The 22,176-nt window shown below is 35.0% G+C and overlaps 4 protein-coding genes across 5 annotated transcripts; 2 read left to right on the top strand and 2 right to left on the bottom strand.

Moving 5' to 3' along the window:
- Nucleotides 1–1,307: 1,307 nt before the first annotated feature.
- On the bottom strand, nt 1,308–4,346 carry LOC101900338 (protein-associating with the carboxyl-terminal domain of ezrin). Of its 2 annotated transcripts, none has more exons than XM_005188060.4 (4): nt 4,250–4,346; nt 3,881–4,189; nt 3,633–3,818; nt 1,308–3,573 (listed from the first exon to the last, which is right to left on the bottom strand). In XM_005188060.4, exons 2-4 carry the CDS (start codon nt 4,094–4,096, stop codon nt 1,732–1,734), a joined length of 2,244 nt encoding a protein of 747 aa, XP_005188117.2. In that variant the 5' UTR covers nt 4,097–4,189; nt 4,250–4,346; the 3' UTR covers nt 1,308–1,731. The 2 variants fall into 2 exon arrangements, with proteins under 2 accessions (XP_005188117.2, XP_011294395.2); XM_011296093.3 differs by having other exon boundaries at nt 3,881–4,183; nt 4,250–4,272.
- A 3,384-nt stretch (nt 4,347–7,730) lies between these two features.
- On the top strand, nt 7,731–9,801 carry LOC101900164 (large ribosomal subunit protein uL18). The gene is made up of 4 exons (XM_005188059.4): nt 7,731–7,889; nt 8,095–8,358; nt 8,426–8,863; nt 9,469–9,801. The coding sequence occupies exons 1-4, from the start codon at nt 7,887–7,889 to the stop codon at nt 9,655–9,657; spliced, it is 894 nt and encodes a 297-aa protein (XP_005188116.1). The 5' UTR covers nt 7,731–7,886; the 3' UTR covers nt 9,658–9,801.
- A 1,623-nt stretch (nt 9,802–11,424) lies between these two features.
- Nucleotides 11,425–22,110, top strand: LOC101899989 (vacuolar protein sorting-associated protein 41 homolog). Its single transcript, XM_005188058.4, has 14 exons — nt 11,425–11,588; nt 11,679–11,798; nt 11,869–12,163; nt 12,227–12,425; nt 12,484–12,638; nt 12,702–12,888; nt 12,950–13,090; nt 17,042–17,104; nt 17,162–17,563; nt 17,627–17,813; nt 17,868–18,101; nt 18,166–18,292; nt 21,295–21,398; nt 21,580–22,110. The coding sequence occupies exons 1-14, from the start codon at nt 11,562–11,564 to the stop codon at nt 21,850–21,852; spliced, it is 2,514 nt and encodes an 837-aa protein (XP_005188115.1). The 5' UTR covers nt 11,425–11,561; the 3' UTR covers nt 21,853–22,110.
- Nucleotides 13,326–14,954, bottom strand: LOC101899820 (beta-1,3-galactosyltransferase 6). The gene has a single exon (XM_005188057.4). The coding sequence runs from the start codon at nt 14,657–14,659 to the stop codon at nt 13,499–13,501; it is 1,161 nt and encodes a 386-aa protein (XP_005188114.1). The 5' UTR covers nt 14,660–14,954; the 3' UTR covers nt 13,326–13,498.
- Nucleotides 22,111–22,176: the final 66 nt, after the last annotated feature.

Genomic DNA, 22,176 nt, shown 5'->3' with positions numbered 1-22,176 from the left:
TTGTAATATTTTCCAATTATAAACATTCACATTTTTGGTATTATTCATTTATATTTTCAAACACACAAAAAACGAAATTGTTATCATTATTGAAAATGTTTAACTTTAAAAAGTTGTACGTCCGACTTATTTAGGTAACTCTCATATAAATACATGTGTTTTAATTGTGTGGAGAAAAACTTTGACTGGGCACGTGGAATGGTAGAAGAATATAGGTAGTCGCTTCGACACAGCTGCTGGGACAATAAATTAATTGTCAAACAAATTTGGGAATTGAAATTTTTCAATAAAAATTTTTTTATATTTGTAAAAATTGTTAAAAAATATGCATATAATAACAACCTCCAACTGGCTCGTATAGGAAAACATAAACAAATCTACTTATATATGAAGAAACATTTAAAAATTTTTGACGTTTCAATGTTACCAAGCTTTGATGCATCCACCTGTATTCTTCTACCATGGCATGTGGAATTTATATAAGTACTAGCGAAATGCGTCGAGCGTATGAAATTGCAACATTGACAATTTTTTGTATGTTGAAAATAGAAATGAATGATACAAAAAATTAATGTCTGCGAGCACTAACAATTTATGTACCAAACATTTAGTACTTTTCGTGCACTTGTAATACACATTTAAAGTTCGAATTTTTAAAAACCCTGTGAAGATTTATACTGCACTTAAGGTGTAGGTACATAAGCAGCCTAAAGTCTTCGCATGGCATATTTTGTGACATATCATGAAGAGATGGGAGCAGCGCAATCGAACTCACTCGACTTCGAAAACAAATTTCATAATTTTCTAGAATTGTTCATGATTTTCATTTATCGTTTATTATGATATAATTTTCAACTAGATCCTATAGTTTATGATTTTTTTACGATATCAACGACATCTGCTGATTCACAAAATTCCAATGCATTTCAGAGAGTAAAAAAGTAATATCACTCAAAACTTATGTTATTTCACGATATCGTGACATAATATAATGTTATGTACCAACGACATCTATTGCCAAATTTAATGTCCCAACTTATAATTTGTCTTTGTTCACAAGGACCGTCGATTATGTTATACACAGCGCCATCTTGATATCACACAAAAATTGCTCACAATACATTTATCGGAGTATACCTTTAGGCGAATAGAATAATGCCAACATAGTTCAATTTCGGACAATTTTAAAGCGGTCTTTGAATATTATCGAACATTAACATAAAATCAAAGACATAAAATGATGACACTGTAATGGGGCAGCCAGAAATGAGGGCCTGTCCTGCCTGTATATTTCCATAAACAATTGATTTTGATAGATAGTGATTATTATTTATTACGTTCTTAAAACAATATCTATTCATATTGAAATTCAATTACAAAACAGTTTTTATGCAATTGCTGCAGTTTGACCGTACAAGGGTCAAACATTAACATGAAAATAAATAAAACTGATATATTCTTAAACAAATTACATGCTTATGTTTTGTTCCTGCAATGATGATAACAAATATTTAATGCTAAGCCACATAATTTTGTTTTCCATTCTTTAAAAAATTACTTTATGAATTACAAATAATTAACGCTATAAATTTGATTTTTAAAATATTAAATACACACACTCATGGTAAATGAGATCGTTTTCCCATTTGCATTATGTTAAATTAAGAATGTTTGTTTGACATATGTTTGTATGTATGTTCATATGCAATATGTATACTAAACATAAGGTGTTCACGATGCAGGTGCCGTTGTCGTTGACACTAAATCGTCTAAACCTCCTCCAATATCGTCATCATCGTCTATTTGCCAACCACTGGCATCGCTGCCAACATCGGCTGCAACAAATCTCGATGAATCAACAGTTATATTTTCTTCCGTATCCAACCATTTGTATGTTGCGGGCGGAGAAATTTGCAAGGGTTTATTGCTGGCTATAACTGGTTCCATATCTTTGAAAAAATCAAAATCCGAATCCCCAGTACTGGCAGTTGCTGGAGTTTTTTGTACTTGTATATCTAAACATGATAAATCATCGGTAATTGATGTCAACACCGTGGGTTTGACCAATGAGGAATGTGAAGAAGAAATGTTATTCGATTGAGCAGTTTTAAACGAATTACTTGAAGAATTTTGAGAAGGTAATGTGTTATAGGAAGAGGAGGCGGATGTTGTCATTGCAGACGACAGCGTTAATTTGTTCGTTGAAATATTTGATATTAGATTCGTTTGTATTTCTATGCCACTGTTGGTTTGCTCAACTTCTTCATCATTTTCCCAATCAGACCATGCATCATCTTCATCGGCATGATTTTCCTCGACAAGTTCTTTGGGATTTTTGTTGATATCTGAGTGTATCTTCTCCGGCTCCTTTTCTAGTTCAATTTCAACATCTGGTTCGTCATCGATCATTAAATCATTGTTATCTTGTATTATGGCTGATTTAACGTCTTCACCACCGTCCGGACTGAGACGTGGCGGCATATTATGTTCATAAGTATCTGATATGGCTTGCGATAATGATGAATAGCTATTGCTTTTACTCAATAAGTTATTATCAGGAATTGGACTACCAGAGACCATGATTGGGCAGTCACCTCCTTCACCTAGAACTGGTGTAATCGATCTTGGTTCTACCCAATGTGAGGCTGATATTGCTGCCTGTGGCCGGCCATCGGAAAACAATCGTGTTCTTTGGCTTCCCAAGACTGTGGCAGCACCCAAAATTGGTACTAAATCAGCCATGCATCGCAATGTCTTGGCCACCAAAACATCATTGGTATCTTGCATTCCCACGACAAGATGTGGCAAAATGTTTATCTCCAAATCTTCTTTACTTAAAAGGCGTACGAATTCCATAAAATATTCAAGTAATATTAAGCGTATTTGGGCATCTTTCAAACGGAACATTTTCAATATATGAGGCATCAAGTATTTACAATATGTAGTGCCCGAGAATAAAGCTGAAGAGTGGTCGGTTTTGGTACGCAAAACATAGGGTGTAACACACAACTGAGCTGTGGTGTCCAATAAAACCATGCGTGACAGAAGATCCCCGGCAAATTGGGCTCCCACAATTTCCTCATCAAAGTAACGCAGTCTATCTATTAGTCCGGTAAAAAAGTCCTGCTTTTCATTATTATTCTTCAAAGGCAGCTCAAAGAGGAAGGCATGAATAAGTACAAATTCATGATTGAAATACGGATGTAGCAGGACAGCCGATAATTTCGGTCTCATTTGGGCATTTTTATGTTTCAAGTGAGTAGCACAGTAGTCTTTGAATTCCTGAACATGCGGTATTGGTGTTGAATTTGATTGTTTTTGACTTTCGAACTGTTTCGTTAGGATTTCTTCACATAGTGTGGCAAATGCGTACTGTTCAATTGCATCCATATTTCCCTCTTTCGATTCATCGGGATCCATTGCGGCCTGATAACGGTATGCCTTGGCATAGTCTAATAGAGTTTTGGTAACTTCTTTTTGTTTCCACACATACTCAAAACCAGCTAAACGCCAACTTCCAGAATCCGTGACGTATATTGAATCAGTGCATATATTTAAGTGACGTGCCATTGCCTGGAATAGTTAATTTCAATCGTTATGATGGCTGTAAATGTAATACATCAATGTTTTACCTTCTCTACCAGAAATATCAAGCTGCATAATATGGTGCGCAATCCTAAACAGATTTGTATATCCGATTGTTGATTTAATACAGATTGTAGAGGACGTACTCGTTCAGTAGCCAAATGCTTTTGACCACCTTGCTCCCAGTTATTAACATACTTTAGTATATATGGATGTCTATATATCATTTGATTCTATGAAACGAAATATGCATAAGAAACAATGTATTCAAATCCAAAGGTGGCTATAAGGTTACCTTTATTGCCCTTTCCATAGGTCCTTGTGACACCCACAACTGTCCTGTCACAACGGGCTCTCCCTGAAATACTGAAAGATAACGAGTTTCTTCTTCAGTAGCCGCACCACTGCCATTGTTGCTCGGAACGGTGGAGGCATTGTACAGAGCCCAGAAATCATTTGCTTCCACAGCATTCTTGTCAATTACCAGACCCTTGCTACCTTCATTCCCCATGTTGTCGTGTTTTGCGAGTTCGTGACGTGTACACTAATAAATCATCGGCAAATATTCCCGCCAAACACAGAGCATAGAAACAACTACCTGTGACTACCAAAATATGATTATTTTTAATATTGTATTTATTTAATTTATAATTATTTTTATTACCAGTGTAAACTCGAAATCATAAAAATCACAAGTAGAGAAAAGAAAACGTCTGGTAAATCCGATCTAAAGCAAATCAACAAAAACAGCTGGTGACAAAGAAAATTAAGGTAGAAGAGAATGCCAAAAGCAGCTGTAGTTTAACATACGAATGTCAAAGCAACAATAGCACAATTGCAAAGGAAATCACAGTTGTCAAATCGATGAGGCAACCCTATCACTCAGTCTTGACTTGTACCGTCAAGACTTACAAGACCGATTATTACATCTATGACATACATAATTACAAAAGGTAAAAGAGCTAACCCCAAAATACGATTTTTTTCTTTGGGTTTCCCTATTCTGTCAAAACATATACACAGTTTGTGTGTGTATTGTTTTGAATAAAAAGAAAAATAATTTGAAATTATTTCATCTTTAGGGACAATATAAATGTATATTTTTCACGTTAACGCGTAAAAAATGTATAATTTTGTTGGGAAATCCCAATATTCCATTCAAATTTTGTGGTTTTCCGCAATATAAATTTTTGCGAAAAAATATATTGATAAACAAAGCCAAGTGCTGCATGTTTGAAAAGTTTAATTGACATAACAAAACTCAAGTACAGAGCTTCTTTTTCTTATTGAGCCATGACTACATCTTTGTGACTATGAAAATGTGATTATAAAGAAATTATATAAAAACGGGCCCATGTCATGTAGGCCATCATGTTATAATGAAGACAAGGTAGGGCACATGGTAGAAGAGTACAGGTAGCTGCAACGGCATAGCTGCTTGGACAATGAAACGTCAAACCAATTGTGAAATTGAAAATGTTGAGTAAAAAATTATTCAAATTTGTAAAAATTGTGTAAAATGCATATCAGAACAACCTGCGATTGGCGCAATATAAGAAAACATAAATCATGCTCTTAGCTTCAGGTTTGTGTTTTTCAAATTTAATCATTTTGCCCCCACCTTCTAATTATCGTAGCCACGGTACATTATACACTGCACAAAAAGGTAAGGGAGAGCTACAAGCTGATAACAATTCTTTTTAAGTGTCTTGATTCTGCTAACATTAGTTGTGTTCCAGTACTTTTTTAGTAGTAAAACTAGCAGAAGAGAGAACAGCTCGAATTGTCATTCTCATTTAGGTTTGCTCAAAAAATAAGGGAACGGAAAATTAGCAGAAATGCGATAAAATGTCAAAATTCAAAATTCCAAAAGTAAACAGCCTAAATCGGACTGGTGAAACCTTACAGAAAAGAGCGCCAACATTTAAAAAATGAGTATTGAAGACGATAAGTTAAAATTAATAATTTATAATAATAATTAATAATCTGATTCCTCATTCAGCCAGTCCTCTTCACTGCTGGAATCATCCAAAAGTGAATACATCAGTTGCTCCATATTTTCTCTTTTTGTTTTTTGCACGACAAATATTAGTTTTTCCTTTAGTTTTCAAGTTGATCATTTTCTTTATTGAAATGTATCAATACATTTTTCAACCTTGTTAGCCCTGCCAATTAAATGTCAAATTTACAATATGCACATTTCTGCTCGGCCAAATTCATGTAGCTAAAACGAGCAGAAATGTGCACCACTCAGCGCCATTTTTTTCTCGAGAGAGCTGCAAGTTTTGCTAGTTTTTTGAGTACGGGAACGCGTTGTAGCAGAATTAGTGCTAATTGGTACTAATTTGCAGGTTCTGGAACACAACTATTATGTATGTATTTTTTGTAAAAAAAAAAATAAATATTTTAGAAATCAACGATAGGAACAAATGTACTTTGTAGGTCGCGCTTTAAGCTATTAACCAGATTGTTGCGTGTGACCCATGAACATATTTTTTATATTAATTTCTAAAAAAGAAACCGGAGGCAATTTTCCCGATTCCATGTCGATTGCTGCCTGCAAATAAAAAGAGAACCGGATACGCTGTTCAAAATTCCAACGTTGCAAATTATTACTTTCTGTGTATAGGGAAATACAAGTCTGCAGAATGGGAGGGATATATAGGTGAACGTAGAATGATAAACAGGAAAATTCCGGGAAAACATGAGAAGGAAAGGGAAATAAGCTTTGGTTTTGACCCTATAAAAAGGCAGAGCAAAAAAAAAAAAAAACAACTAGCGAAACATTTTTTGAGCTTAATACCAAAATCTTTGGTTGGATTTATTGTATTCATCTATGAAAATATGAAATGAAAAATACTTCCTTGATACAATTTTTCATTTGACATTTCTTTAAAATAAAAGTAAAAGTTTTCATTTCACATTTTTATAGAACAAGAATTGAGGCCGTAGTGTGGCCTCAGTGGTGAGTACCGTGTTTTATGTTCAAGGCTTTATAAAATAAAATATTTATTTTGTGTTTAAGGTCTCGCCAAAATTAACCGCCAATCTGAAAAAAACACCAATTTGGTGTGTGTGAAACACTGTGAACCGTCTTGTTCTGTCCTATATTTAATTTTAATGCTTTTACATCATTCCCCTGAATGTATAGTTGTTAGCTGTTGGTCCTAATCTCCCAACACTTCAAGCAATCGCAAGAAAATCGTGGAAAAGGCAACATCCATTCACATTGTCCTGCAGCGAGATTTTATATCAAAAAAGGGTATACCTATTGTATATCAAGAAATGGAATTAAACACAAAACGTCATATCGAGTTCGACACTGGTATTACTATAGAGTCAAATCAGCTGGGACTTGCTGTTACCTGTAACAATTATAACATGATATCAAATAAGTAAAACAATTTGTTGCATATAATAAAATAAAAAGGTAAGGTAGAGAGAGGTACCAACTTTTTTTCTAAGCGTGCCCAACTTTTGCCAATTTTGTGTATGTATTTATTGTTTTAAAAAAAAAATATTTCAAAATCAATGACTTAAAAAAACGCAGGGAGCGCATTTAAGATATCAACCAATTTTGAAATGAAATTTAAAGATTGAAAGCTTTAGATTATATGTTTGAAAGAAAATCCAGGCAATAAATTAATATTTCGCGCTATTTAACACACATTAAAAATGAGGGGAATTATTAAATAAATAAAGTTGTTTTATTATATATTTTTTAGCTTCAGGGCTGTATTTCTGCAGTTTTACGGAGCTGTTTTACCCACTTATTGTGCTATGACGCTGCACTTTAAAATCTTGAGTAATCCAACTATTAAAATTGCTCTTTAAGCGATCTCATTTACTAGATTTTTGGGTTTTCGAACAATGTTTGTAATATTTTGTACAAAGTATCGGTTTATTGGACACACCTAATGATACATTACTCTATAGTTGTTGCATTATATTTGTTGTAGTTTTTCTGCTGTCTTATAATAATTATACTATGAACAGGAGGAAGAAAAAAACTACCTATTAAAAAAGGTTAAGTGCCTTCAAAATTTCGGTTCGTGTTAAAGTTTTTTTTTTATTTAGAAAATTAAAAAATATTTTCATAAATGTATATATTTGTCACACATCTTTATTTAAGGGTCCACTTACAGTCACTCTGAAGTTGGTTGCAGTTCATAATGACGTTTGTTGGATTTCCTTTGTTGTGTCAAAACAACAACACCATCTTTCTTTTCTTTTTTTCACTACGTGTGAAGAACATCGCGTACTTTTTGACGTCGGTGTTTTAATTTAACAAAAAAGTGAAAATGGTAATAAAACGAACAAAAATTCAAGTGGAAAATGTTTGCGAACGAAATAATTAAAAAGAAAAACAAATTATGTGAAAACTTTGAGAATAAGATGTCTAAGAAAAAGTGTGATAATTCGAAAACATATTCCGCCCATCGAGCTATATTGATTGAATGTGTGTACAAGAAGTGAATAGTTTTTAATAAACATTCGTGTGTTTTCCAGGGTTTCGTCAAAGTAGTCAAGAACAAGCAGTACTTCAAGCGCTACCAAGTTAAGTTCCGCAGGCGTCGTGAGGGTAAAACCGATTACTATGCCCGCAAACGTTTGATCTTCCAAGACAAGAACAAATACAACACCCCTAAATACCGTTTGATTGTTCGTTTGTCCAACAAGGACATTACCGTACAAATCGCTTACTCCCGCATCGAGGGTGATCGTATTGTATGCGCTGCCTACTCCCATGAATTGCCCAAATACGGTGTTAAGGTATGTATCGAGATTGTGCTATTGAATTTTTGTGAGGTTAAGTTCTTTTTTTTTTGTTAATTTTCAGGTTGGTTTGACCAACTATGCTGCCGCTTACTGCACTGGTTTGTTGGTTGCCCGCCGTATCTTGAACAAATTGGGCTTGGACACCTTGTACGGTGGTTGCACCGAAGTCACCGGTGAGGAATACAACGTTGAACCTGTCAACGATGGCCCCGGTGCCTTCCGTTGTTATTTGGATGTTGGTTTGGCTCGTACCACCACTGGTGCCCGTGTTTTCGGTGCCATGAAGGGTGCTGTCGATGGTGGTTTGAATATCCCCCACTCCGTCAAGCGTTTCCCCGGTTATTCCGCTGAAAACAAGAGCTTCAACGCTGATGTCCACCGTGCTCACATATTCGGTCAACATGTTGCCGATTATATGCGCACCTTGGAAGAAGAGGATGAAGAGAGCTTCAAACGCCAATTCAGCCGTTACATTAAATTGGGAATCCGTGCTGATGATGTAAGTACGATAGGTAGAGTGGTAGAATTAAAGAAATTTCGTTTAGATACCACGTCCATTTATAAAATTACCGCTGTGTCTTGTACCCACGACGCTGGCTGTGCCAAAAGTGGACCACATAAAAGTTTAAGAACCTGTGTTCGAAATTTGTCGCCTTTTAAATGGGATAAATTTCCTGTTATGGTTGTACATTTTATGTTGTATATCTTATGTTGCGTATTTAAAAAAACAAATAAGTGAGCATTAAAATTTTAGTGTCGAAATTGGTTGCATATGGGAGACGGCTCCATTGTAAACAATCTGTGTTGATTCTAAAAATAGCGTTGAGTACAAATTGATTTGTTGTTGTCGAACACAAACTTATGCAGTCCTTCTGTAATGTTTGTTGTTATTGACCTAGTACTGCAATTGTTTTCGATAGCCTTTGTCATATATTTTTGTTTAGTTTATGTACATCAATGTAAACATAAAATTTATGACCTATTTAGAACCATCTTTTTTTTTTAAATAATGATTGAAAGCACATTGTCTGAATATATCAGATATGCATATTCCAATTTGAAAAGAAATCTTTAACATGTCTCTATTTTTAAAATTCATTACAGCTTGAAGAAATCTACAAGAAAGCCCACCAAGCTATCCGTGCCGATCCTACCCACAAGAAGGTACAAAAGACCGGCATTACAAAGAAGAGGTGGAATGCTAAGAAACTCACTAATGAGCAACGCAAAGCCAAGGTTGCCGCACACAAAGCTGCTTACATTGCTAAGCTCCAAGCTGAAGCTGATGCTTAAATATTTGTTCCATGAACTATATTATAACAGTCATTTGTGTAACATCAAGAGAATGATTGGAAATGAAATTTTATTATTTTATTATAAAATAATAACCATAAAAATAATATAAAATAAGATGTTTTTATTTTTGCCTAAAACAAATATATAAATAATGATGTGTTTTTAAAAAACCCCCCTCCAAAACTATAGTATGTTCAAACTATAGTAATAGTATTAAGTTTGAAACATGTATTTTTTATAAATACAATATTAATGTTTTCTAGGAATTTTTAAAATAATTTTGGCAACGTTTTGATTTGTTTGCGTGTATCAGCAAGTTGTAGGGTATGGGAGGGTGTTTTTTTTTTAGATATAAACGTAGAAGTAATTCAGACGGTTGTAGCAGAATTGTCGAATAGAAAAAATCATGAAAAAAACACATTCAAATCAGGTTTTATGCGAAAACATTTAATCGAAATCTTAAAAATTAGAAGTGACAAACAGAACGAACATCTTTGATTCTTCAAGGTATCATTATTTTTTGTTTCGTTATATGCTGGTCTGGTTGAAAGAATAGATAAGTAAAAAAGCACTAAGTTCGGCCAGGCCGACCTGAAATACCCTCCACCATTTGGAACAAATTTGGATATTTTCAAAAAAATAACATTCTCCAAAATTTCTTTTAAAAATACCGAATATAGCCGTTATATTGGCCTCTATACGAAGACGATTTCATTGAAAAATGTGGCTAAAATCATCAAAATACCGAATATCGGGGGTACTGTTGTGTGGGGGCTATAGATATCGTGGACCTATATCAAAAATTCTCTTCCTGATGGTAATGTACTCAGAAGAAACTCCTTGTTTGGATTTTCAGTCAATTCTATTGGAAAATGTGGCTAAAATCATCAAAATACCGAATATCGGGGGGTACCGTTATATGGGGGCTATACGATATCGTGGACCGACGTAGCCCATTTTGAAATTGATTCTCTCTATCTTTATTTGTTTTTACTCTAACGTGATTACATATACTTTGTTATGTCTAAAATGATTATTTCGATGAGTTACAAACGGAATGACGAACTTAATATACCCTCCATACTATGTATGGTGAGGGTATAAAAAGAACTAACATTTATGAGCCTCTGCTGAAACTTGATAAATTTATAGAAATAAACCCATCGTAAGCTATGTTATCAATCAAAACCTTATTATTTGCTGCAGCTGGCGCTCAATTCTTAAGACAGAAGGTTAGACATACCGAGAATCGTTGTTGTTTCGAACTCTTTTCTACATCCGGTCACACAAAATAGAACTACCATCCAGGTAGGTATTTTTACTTTTTACAACATTCTCTAACTTACCCTATATTGTACCATGATTGAACCTCTAAAGCCAAAACGACTGCAAAAAGCAGTACATAAAATCATGGACATTTATGGAATTTTAAAAGCCCATATCTCGAGATGTGCAGAGGGGCGCAACCAAATATCATATCGTTGTACTCAGGACCACAATGGGACCTTTGGCATCGACGTCGGTTCCTAGACCGTTCATTTCTCCTCAATTGTACGATTTATCAATCGCAAAGTTCAAATCACCCTTAATCAAAGTATAAAAAAGTATAAATCACCCTTAGCTTAGTAAATTATTAATTGAACAAAGGAACTTGGATATGAAATAACGGCTGTTTAGTTCCACTAGTACTCAGTAGAACGATTTCTTTCGATCTTCAGGAACCTGTAGAAAGATCTATTCCGATCTGTAGAACCCCACAAAAGGAGTTTTTCGATCTTTAGCAACCTTCGGATGTGGTTGTTCTTGAATAAAATAATATTGTTATCTGATTGAGGAAAACAATCCTAAAGGCAAGGCGTTGCTTCACTAGTGCCCAGGACTGTTAATACCGTGAACAAATAATGGCCGAAAATGAGACCCACAGCAGCGTAAGTAAACAATAACAACCACCCACATTCCAGTCAATCATGATGAGTTCATTTTTTGCAATTCCATTGTTTTGATTGTTTTGTTTGTAGGACACTGAGGAAAGTACTTCGGAGGAAATTGAACCCAAATTCAAATATCAGCGCATTGCTCACGATTTGAAAGACATTCTGAACAAAGATGTTGTTACTGCCTGTGCCATACATCCTAAGGTAATGTAATATCTCCCCCGGCTATTTGGATATTGTTAACAAAGAACTGGATTTACATTTGAAATTTCAGTTTCTTATCTTTGGTACATTTCTGGGACGTATCTATTTGGTGGATCATCAAGGCAACACTGTAAATTCTCATTTAAATCACAATCAACACGAATTTGCTCATACGGTAGCCGTTAATCAGGTAGATATCGATTCCAGAGGAGAATATGTAGCTACATGTTCGGACGACGGCAAGGTTAATGTAATTGGCTTATTTAGTAATGATGATAATCAGACAATTAATTGTGGACGTGCCATACGGGCTGCAGTATTAGATCCAGATCCAAAAGTAAGCGAGGGAAAGCGTTTTATAGTAGGTAAATAGAAGTTCTATCCCATATATATTGGTGGCCTCATAAGACTGTTGTTTTATCTTTCAGGTGATGAAAAACTAACTCTGTATGAAAAGAACTTCCTAAAGAAACTTAAACCCAATGTACTCTCAAATGCTGAAGGTCATGTCATTTCTATATGCTGGAATGGACCGTTTGTGGCATGGGCAAGTTGCTTGGGTGTACGTGTATATGATCTAAATGAAAAATGCTCTCTGGGCCTTATGAAATGGGAAGAACCTACAAAGTAAGACCAATTTGTAAAGATGTTTTATTTCACAACTAATTGATCCATTATTTACTAGTGCTCGTTTGGAAAACTTCCGTTGCAATTTTCGTTGGGCCAACTCGAATACTTTACTTATCGGCTGGGTCGATACAATACGTATATGTGTTATACGTAAACGTAATTCTGTTGAGGCAACTTTAAAAGCCTTGCCTGGTTTTATAGTGGATCCAAGTATGTTTGTATATTAAATTGAATTTCCCATCAACACTTAATGCATTTCATTTCACTATACAGTTTCAACTTTCCAAACAACATTCTATATTAGTGGCTTAGCATCGTTGACTTCCAATCAATTAGTTGTACTCGGTTATCCCAAGGAAAAGGACTCAAATCGAAAAGCTTTACGTCCAGTATTATCTGTATTGGAATATAAATTAAATAGCAGCGAAGAAATTTGTACTGATAGTTTATCTTTAAGAGGGTTAGTTTATCTTAACACTCGTTGGAAATATTTATTGACATTTTTTTGTTTTTTGTTTCAGTTACCAAGAATATTCCGTAAACGATTATATCTTAGGTTGTTTGGCCGAAGAAAATCGTTATTATATTATAGCACCTAAGGACATTGTTGTGGCCACCTTGTTTGATACAGAGGACCGGGTACAATGGTTGATAGATCACAGGTAAGTTAACAAATTTGAAAATAGAGATCGTTATGTTCTGAGATTTCCCTTCTTCAATGGCCCTTAATTAAAAAGACAATTTTAATTGTGGCATAAATAACAATGGATGTATTCAAATGTATTAAAATGCCTGCAGAAATGCTTTAACTTTGATTTTTCATGTTTCACTTGGAAAACTTTCAATTTCGTAATTGAACCCATTAAACCGTCAAAAAAACAAACCCAAAGGAAACACTTTTATTATGAATAATAGTTTATTCTATTTAAATTATTTTTATAATTTGAGCTTTGGTTTCATTAATAAAAATTCTTACTAAATATCATTTAAGGCATTAGTTTTTAAGACATTAAATATTTTGTATTTTTTTATAGCTGTCCTTTTAATAATTCTCTAATAATTATGGCACTTTAAATGACTAAATTATCACAGCATTTATCTGCTGTCTTATGCCAGTCGTAATAATATTCCGTTGGACGTTGCAATTGTTTTTCATTGGCCACCTCAAAGGTGCATAGCTTGCCATTGTACAAGTCTCGCATTATTGTTTCATTTCGTTTGTGTAATACAAAATGGTATTTCTTACATTTTCTCGCCATGTATGCTGTGTCGAAACGTGGATCATGGTGACGATAGACATGACGAAATGGCGCCAACCAAGTACCCACCGATATATCCTCGCTGACATATGTGGACAGATGGTGGGAATTGTTGGCCATATATTCGCAGAGTTTACGGGCCAGCACGTAACCACCACCCAAAGCATAGGTATTATAACGCATTGACAGATAATAATTGGGTTCAGCCCATTGACCTTTGGTTTTAATGTTACTACGTCCATTGAAGTAACCCCAATATAAGGCTGGCAGGGGGTTATCTCGATATTCTTTCGAGCGTCTCAGTAGTTTACGATCATACGACACTAATTCATTTAAAAGATAATCCAACTTGACATATGAATCATCATCAACCTTCAACAAATAACTGAAATCGTAATGGTGTGTTAAAGCATCCATGGAATGTAGTAGTTTTTCGGTTAGATTGGCATAAGTGTCGATTAATCTGGGCAAAAGCAATAAATCCAAATGCTTCTTTTGTTCCTTTTCCAATTGGTAGCGCAAATCAGGTGACAATCCTTGTGTGCCAATTGCAAAGAAATGTTTTAACTTGATATTACGTTTTGGCACTTCCGTCTTTGAGTTTTGCACTCCTTCCAACCAGTCCATGAAAATTCGTAAGCGATTTGCCTGATCATTGGTGTTTTCCATTTGTAAATGGCCCATGGGTCCATACAAGGGCAAATAGACAAATTCTTCGGGATAATAGGGCAGAGCCAAAGGTCGACCCAATTTCAGCCAAGTTTCGCGTATAACATTACGTTTTTCCTCATATCGTGGAGCACTCAATATTAAAACCATCAAGAAGAGTTCTGGATGTGGCTCCAATTTATGTACGCCACTTTTTTGTGCAGGACACTTGTCAACGGAAGTCAAGAGAGTTGTTATAAAACAGCCAAAGAAAAAGGCTGACATAGATGTGAATAGGGTCAGTAGATTGTTCATTCGCCTCATCTTGCTGCTGGTTTTGAGTGAATTTTCTCGATTGGACCAGACCGTCAAGTGATGGTTATTGAAAGAAACAGAAAATCAACCCCCTTTTGTAAAACTTCTGCCTAAAGTTAACACATTGTTTTTGTCGTAATTAATTCTTTTTCCGAATTGTTGAGATGTGTTAGCAGTCACTTCATTTGAAACGATTTATTTTTACTCAAATTTATGTTTTATTTTTTACAAAACAAAAAATATTTTTTGTTTATAATCAGATGTGTCAACAACAAATAATCTATGCCGGTGTTGTGCGGCAAGGGTATTATTTGACATAAATGCAGAGGTGTATAATAGAGTATGATTAGTGTTATGTGTAGTTTGATTACGTACGCGTAATCGTAGCGAACACGTAAGACCGTAACGGCAGTGAGAAAAGTAAGGTAAGACGTATCAGTACAGATATTTGAAAGGTATTAGAAATTACAAAACTTGAGTTTAAGAACGGCAAATTTAAAAGTAAAAATTGTTAATCTAATAGATTGAAGGAAATATTTTCCACCAGCACATGGTGGAATTAATAGCGCTACTATTGACGATTAATGCGCACGCTTTTTTAGATACAGTGGGTTAATCTAAAGTGTTTAGGCACACCCTTGAAGGATATAAATGCAGCTCAGCTGATGTTTGTTTACGTATACATAAAAAAACAGTAAAATATGTTTCCATTCACATTGTTGACCTTCTGCAAGGAAAATAATGTATTTTCCAAATAAAATGTTTTTATACCCTCCACTTTGAAAAGGAGGGTATATTAATTTTGTCATTCCGTTTGTAAAATCTCTAAAAATTCGTCGTATACCCCATAAAGTATTATATTATATAAAGATCTCCGTCCGCCCGTCAAGTGATTGTTATTGAATGTCTGTTAAAATTACGGTACAGCCAACATTATTTGACGCAGAGCTTCAAAATTTGGCAGAACAATTTGTATTGTGTCTAGGATGGTTGGTATTGAAAATTATATATATGTCGGCCCACGTTTTGGTACAGCCGCCATATTTGATGATTATCGACACATATTTGCACGAATTTGTATAAAAATTGGTATTTGTAGGTCGTAATGGGTTATAACTCCGGTGGCAACATATTTCTACGGATTTGTCTAAAATTGGCATTTCTAAGTCATAATGGGTTCTACCTCCGGTGGCGAAATATTGCATGCATAGGTTCACATTTTTGTATAGCCCCCACATAACTGTATCTCGGAATATTCAGTACTTTGATGATTGTAGCCAAATTTTTCAATGAAATTGTTTGAAAATCCACAAAAGGAGTTCCTTCTGAGTACTTTACCCTCTGGAGGAGTATTGTTTATATAGGTTCGTGATATCGTATATCCCCCATATAAAGTTACCTCCCTATATTCAGTATTTCTATGATTTCAGTTACATTTTTCAATGGAATTATTTAAAAACCCAAACTAGAAGTTCTTTCTATGCACTTTACCCTCTGGAAGAGAAATTCCTATACAGGTCTACGATATCATATAGCCCACATACAACGATACCCCCCGATATCAGATATTTGACGAATTTAAGGACATTATTCACCGAAGTTGTTTTAAATTTCGAATTCGTAAAGAGTACTACAGCCTATGACAAAAAATTGCAACGTCTTCGTATGGCCTCCATATAACGGTACCTCCCAATATTCAATATTTTGATGATTTTAGCGATATTATCACCGGAGTTGTTTCAAATTTCTTATTTAGAGATTGTAATGGGTAATACAGCCTATGACAAAAAATTTCGTATGCAGATTCAAGTTTTCGTGTATCCCCCGTATAACGGTACCTCCCTATATTCGATATTTTAATGTTTTTTTGTGACGTTATTCACCTATGACAAAAAATTTCGTAAGCAGGTCTAGGTCTAGGTATTAGTACCTCCCTATATTTGGTATTTTGACGATTTTGAATATTTCAATGGCTCATGACAAAAGTGGCCTATGCATGTCCAAGTCTTCGCATAGACTCCAAAATAACGGCTATTTTTTTAGGATTTTTAAAAAATTTTAACGGATTTTATTTTTTTTTTGAAAATTTTCAAATTCGTTCCAAAGTTCGACCCGGCCGAACATACTGCTTTTTACTTGTTTTATGTTAAATCTGATGGAATGAATCCGGTTCAGCAATAAATCCTTATAATGTGGATTAAACCGGTTATTTTCTAATCGTGCTATAAGAGAAATCAGGCTGGTGAGATAATTTGTAAGAGGGTCGTGTCCGGTACTGATTTATACAGGATTTAGTTATTTACTAACACCCTGCCTTTACATCTAATAATTCTAAAATATTAACAACAGGTTACTGAACATGTATTTCACCTTTCTTATTTTCCTTTGCAGAAAGTTTGAAGAAGCCATGGAAATTCTATCATTGCATGGTGGCAATGTTTTACCTGTAGCAAGGTAATGTTTTAGCATTAGTCTCTTAACGGTACACAAAATCACGGATCCTATTTTCAGACTTTATATCAATCATTTGTTGTCACAAAAACACTACGATACAGCAGGGAAATTGTGTCTCAGAGTTTTGGGTAACAACAAGGCATTGTGGGAAGAGGAAGTCTTTAAATTTGTCAAACACAAGCAGCTGAGATCCGTTAGTGCCTATTTACCCACCTCAGATGATTGTAAACTGGATCCGCATGTCTATGAAATGGTGTTGTATGAGTTTCTAAAAAATGACGTCAAAGGATTTCTAACCTTAATCAAAGAGTGGCCATCAAATTTGTACGACTGTTCGGCGGTCATCAATGCCATACATGATAATTTTCACAAGCAATATGCCAACGAACTGTTGGAGGCTTTGGCCATATTGTATTCGTACAAAAAGGAATATGAAAGTGCACTACGGATGTATTTGAAGTGAGTTTTTGTACTTAAATTTTAGGCAAACAGAATATTTTGTTTTTTTATAATTCCATATAGATTGGAGAATAAGGATGTTTTCAATTTGATCCGGCGCTATGATCTCTATGGTGTTATACACAAAATGATAATGCCACTCATACAAATCGACCAAGAACGGGCCTTTCAAATATTGTTAGATAAAAACAAAATACCCCCGGAAATTGTTGTTCAACAATTGGAATCGAATCAAGAGTATTTGTATTTGGTAAGTATTGTTAAATGCTTCATTTAAAATCAATAATAACATTTTTGCCTTTAGTATTTAGATGCCCTAGACAAGGTCGATAGCCGTGGCACATTCCACTGGAAATTGGTTAGTTTATATGCAAAGTATAATCGTTCCAAACTGTTACCATTTCTAAGACGTTCCAAACATTATCCCATACAAGAAGCATTGGATATTTGTAAAAGTCAATTGTTTTACCCGGAAACGGTATATCTACTGGGACAAATGGGCAATGTGGTGGAAGCTTTAAATATTATTATACATAAGGTAGGCAATTAATTTCGACTTTGTCCTAATGTCCTAAATTCTATTCAATTTATTACCCATCCAGATAAAAGACATAAAAATGGCAATAGAGTTTTGTAAAGAACATGATGACTCAGATCTGTGGAATTTGTTAATCGATGAGTCTGTAGATAATCCCGAAATTGTAACAAAACTTTTGGATGGCATTATTGGTAAGTATTGCGGTTTTAAGCAGAGAAAATTATGTTCTCCACATTTTGTGAAGCAAATTATCATGTCATACTCATAAAGTGGGGACTGCCGTCTGGTCTATTCTCAGACCGTTTTCCTGATCGCTGGCCGAAGTGCTTAACTTCTCAGCAGATGTAGCAGGTGAAAGTGAATAAACACTAATCTCAGAGCCAGGAAACTGACAAGTAATTGATAGATTGAAATATGTAAAACAAGTAAAAAAAACAAAAGTTCGTTCGAACTTTTAATACCCTCCACTTTTGGGTAAAGAAAACATTGTTATATAAAAGTATCTGAATTTCAAAAAACCATAAAGTGGTTGGTGAGGCCGTTGTATGGGTGCCATACCAGAACTGAAACTTCTATAGACAATTTTATACTTCAAGGATTGTCATCTACCCCTTCTTCTTAAATACCAAATTTGAAACAAGTTCGTGGGTAAATGTGACTGGGATTAACAAAATACCAAATTTCGGTGGGTAACGTTATATGTGCGCCATAGGAAAACGTGGAACTAAATATTCAATGTTCTGCCACCAATGCTAGAATCGATTATGTACTACAAATACCAATTTTCAGACAAATCCGTGAAAAAATGTGACAAAAATCATCAAAATACAGAATGTCGGGAGTTACCGTTAAATGGTGTCTATACAAAAACGTGGACCTATACATACAATGTTTTTCCACCGGAGCTAGAACCCATTAGTAACTACAAATACCAATTTTTAGACAAATTCGTAGACAAATGTGGCGAAAATCATCAATATACCGAATATCGGAAGGTACCGTAATATGGAGGCTATACAAAAACGTGGACCTATACATACAATGTTTTGCCACAGGAGCTAGAACCCGTTATGACCGACAAATACCAATTTTTAGACAAATCCTAGAAAATATGTGTCGCAGATCTTCAAAATACCGAATATCGGGAGGTATCGTTACATAGGGGCTATACCAAAACGTAGACCTATATATACTATGTTCCGCCACCGGACCTAGAACCCAATGCGAACTACAAATACCAATTTTTTTACAAATCCGTGGAAGAATGTGGCAAAAATCGTCAAAATTTCGAATATCAGGGGCTACATAAAAACGTGGACCTATACATACAATGTTTCGCCAGCGGTGCTAGAACCTATTATGACCTACAGGGTGAGATGAAAAACCTGTAACAAAGTCAAACGCCATAATTTTTACATTTTTTCATTTAAATTTTATTGAATGAAAGCAAAAAATGTCGGAAATAGCATCAAATTTTAGAATAAGTTTAAATTTGTTAGAATTGGTCACGAATTATGGCTTACAAACGGCCAATAAAACCGTCACACGCTGCCCGAATGTTGCTCTGCGGTATTTTGGTCCATTCCCGGCGAAGCGCTTGCTTGAGGTGATCGACACTTAGGTATTTTTTTAGTGTCAACCTTGCTTTCCAAAATACTCCAGACACAATAGTCCAACGGATTGGTATCGGAGATTTTGGTGGCCATTGTGCGCTGGAAATGAAGCGATGAACCTCATTTTGTAACCATTCTTGGGTGGAGCGTGCTGAGTGCGATGGTCAAAATGTTTGCTCAGGGCTGTTATACACCCTCCAGAATATTTTCGCGATAATATTCGGCATTTATTCTGATTCCACGGTCGATTAATACGAGCGGAGAGCGACCATCGGCTGTTATGGCGGCCCAAACCATGGCCGGCGCTTGAGTTCTGGCGGACAACCGAGGGTGTAATTTTCAGCTGACCTCTTTGGCAAGTAAACACGATCATTTTGTTTGTTTACAAACTGCTGGACAAGGAATGTTTTCTCAACGGAGACGGAGAAAACCATATTCGGCAGTTCACTACTTTCGGCCAAGCGAAGCAACTCTTTAGCTCTTTTGAGTCTATTTTCTTTCTGTGTAAGTTCTTGCATTTTTTGGAATTTCAATGGCTTTACCCCGAGTTCATTTTTCAATATTTGCCGAATGGAATATTGCGATATGTTCAGGTCACGAGCCAATTTTTCGGCCACTGCGACGCGGATTTCGATCAAATCGCTTCTTTAATTTTTCGAACCATTTCTGCTGATGTTGTTGTTTTCTTCCGTCCACTGCACTTCAAGGCTACGCTACCAGTATCACGGTAACGAGCGATGGAACGAGACACAAAAGATTTATTCACATTTAAACGCTGGAGTGCTCTAACGATAGCCACTTGTGGTTTTCCAGCCAAATATAAAGAAATCACACTATCACGCTTGAATTCCATCATGAATAACTTTTTTTCTCAAAAATTCTCATCAAAATGCTTTTGAATAATTTTAAAAGCTGTCGGACGAGTGACTTAGGAATGACAGCAGTCTGAAGTTGGTTGCAGTTTTTTCATTTTACCCTATACATACAATGTTTCGCCACCGGAGCTAGAACCAATTCCAGACTACAAAATACCAATTTTTAGACAAAACTGTAAAAAAATGTAGTGAAAATCATAAAAATACCGAATGTCAGAAGGTGCCATTTAAGGCGACTATAACAAAACGTGGACCGATGTATCTGATTTTCAATATCAACTATCCTAGACATAATACACATTGTTGTGCCAGATTTTGAAGCTCTAGATCAAATAATCAAATGCATCCTGATTTTAACAGACATAGGAACGGACACCGTTACATCGACTTAGAATTTTATGCTGATTATGAATATATATACTTTATTGGGTGTACGGCGAATATTTAGGGATGTTACAAATGGAATGACAAAGTTAATATAACCTCCTTTTCAAGGTGGAGGGTATAAAAGTGTGGTTAAGACGTGTTGCAACATTTGATGTCATATTAGAAACTCAGGAAACGTCCCCGCTTCTTGAGAAAAAGGCAACAGTATTTTTTATATGTGTAGGTTAAAAAAATAATCAAAGTATGTTTCATATATTTTTGAAATTTTTGTTGCATTTTCGTTCAAAAAGGATAACACTTTTATTACATTTTTTGCAGGATATGTTAATCCCGAATTTTTAATAAATAAAATAAAAATGGGTCAAATAATACCAAAATTGCGAGAATCATTGTACAAACTGCTGATGGATTATCGTTTGCAGGTAATTTTTTTCTATGACAAACATGTGTTCCACTTTCCAATATATTGCCTTATTTTGTTTGATTATTTTGGGTATTTGAGAGATTTAAAATATTTTAAACCTGAACATATTCCCAGTTATTTACATTTTGTCTTGAACTGCCATTAAATTTATATTTATTCATCTCGGTACCTTTTTCCAGGTTAACATACAGCAGGATATTAACAAAATCCAATTGCTGGACTATTTCAATACCCATGCGCAGATAGTGCGGCAACAACATCGTGGCATTGGCATCAGCTATGACAGTGCATGTCCGAAATGTGGTCGTCATATTTTGTGCAAGGATGCAATACCGCGCAATGCAATTGTGGCATTTCAATGTGGTCATATATACCATGAACCCTGCGTGCCCGGGCGATTTATACAGGAGCGCTGTGATGTGTGTACAGTTAATGTAGAAAATTGTGATTAATCGTAATTGAAAAGAGAAAAATAATACATTTGTACTCACTCACACTCATCCACTCTGAGAGAAGAGACAAAACTACAACAAAATGTAATAGTCTTTAGCCTATTTATTTATTAAATAAAAAAATGAAACATAATATTGTATTTACAAACAAAAATGTTAGCTATAATTTTTATTTACCCCATAACAATTTAAGCTTTATGTGTATTTTTATACGAATATATGCTTGAAAAAATAAAAAAGAAAATATTAAAATTATAAGCAGTGGTACTTACTTCTTTTTTGATCACTAATCAAGAAGTCGTTACGATGACCAAATAAAAATAC

Source organism: Musca domestica, unplaced genomic scaffold (assembly GCF_030504385.1).
Source record: "Musca domestica strain aabys unplaced genomic scaffold, Musca_domestica.polishedcontigs.V.1.1 7, whole genome shotgun sequence".
NCBI lineage: Eukaryota > Metazoa > Arthropoda > Insecta > Diptera > Muscidae > Musca > Musca domestica.
The sequence above is the reverse complement of the archived record's forward strand: the minus strand, read 5'-3'. Positions and strand labels throughout refer to the sequence as shown.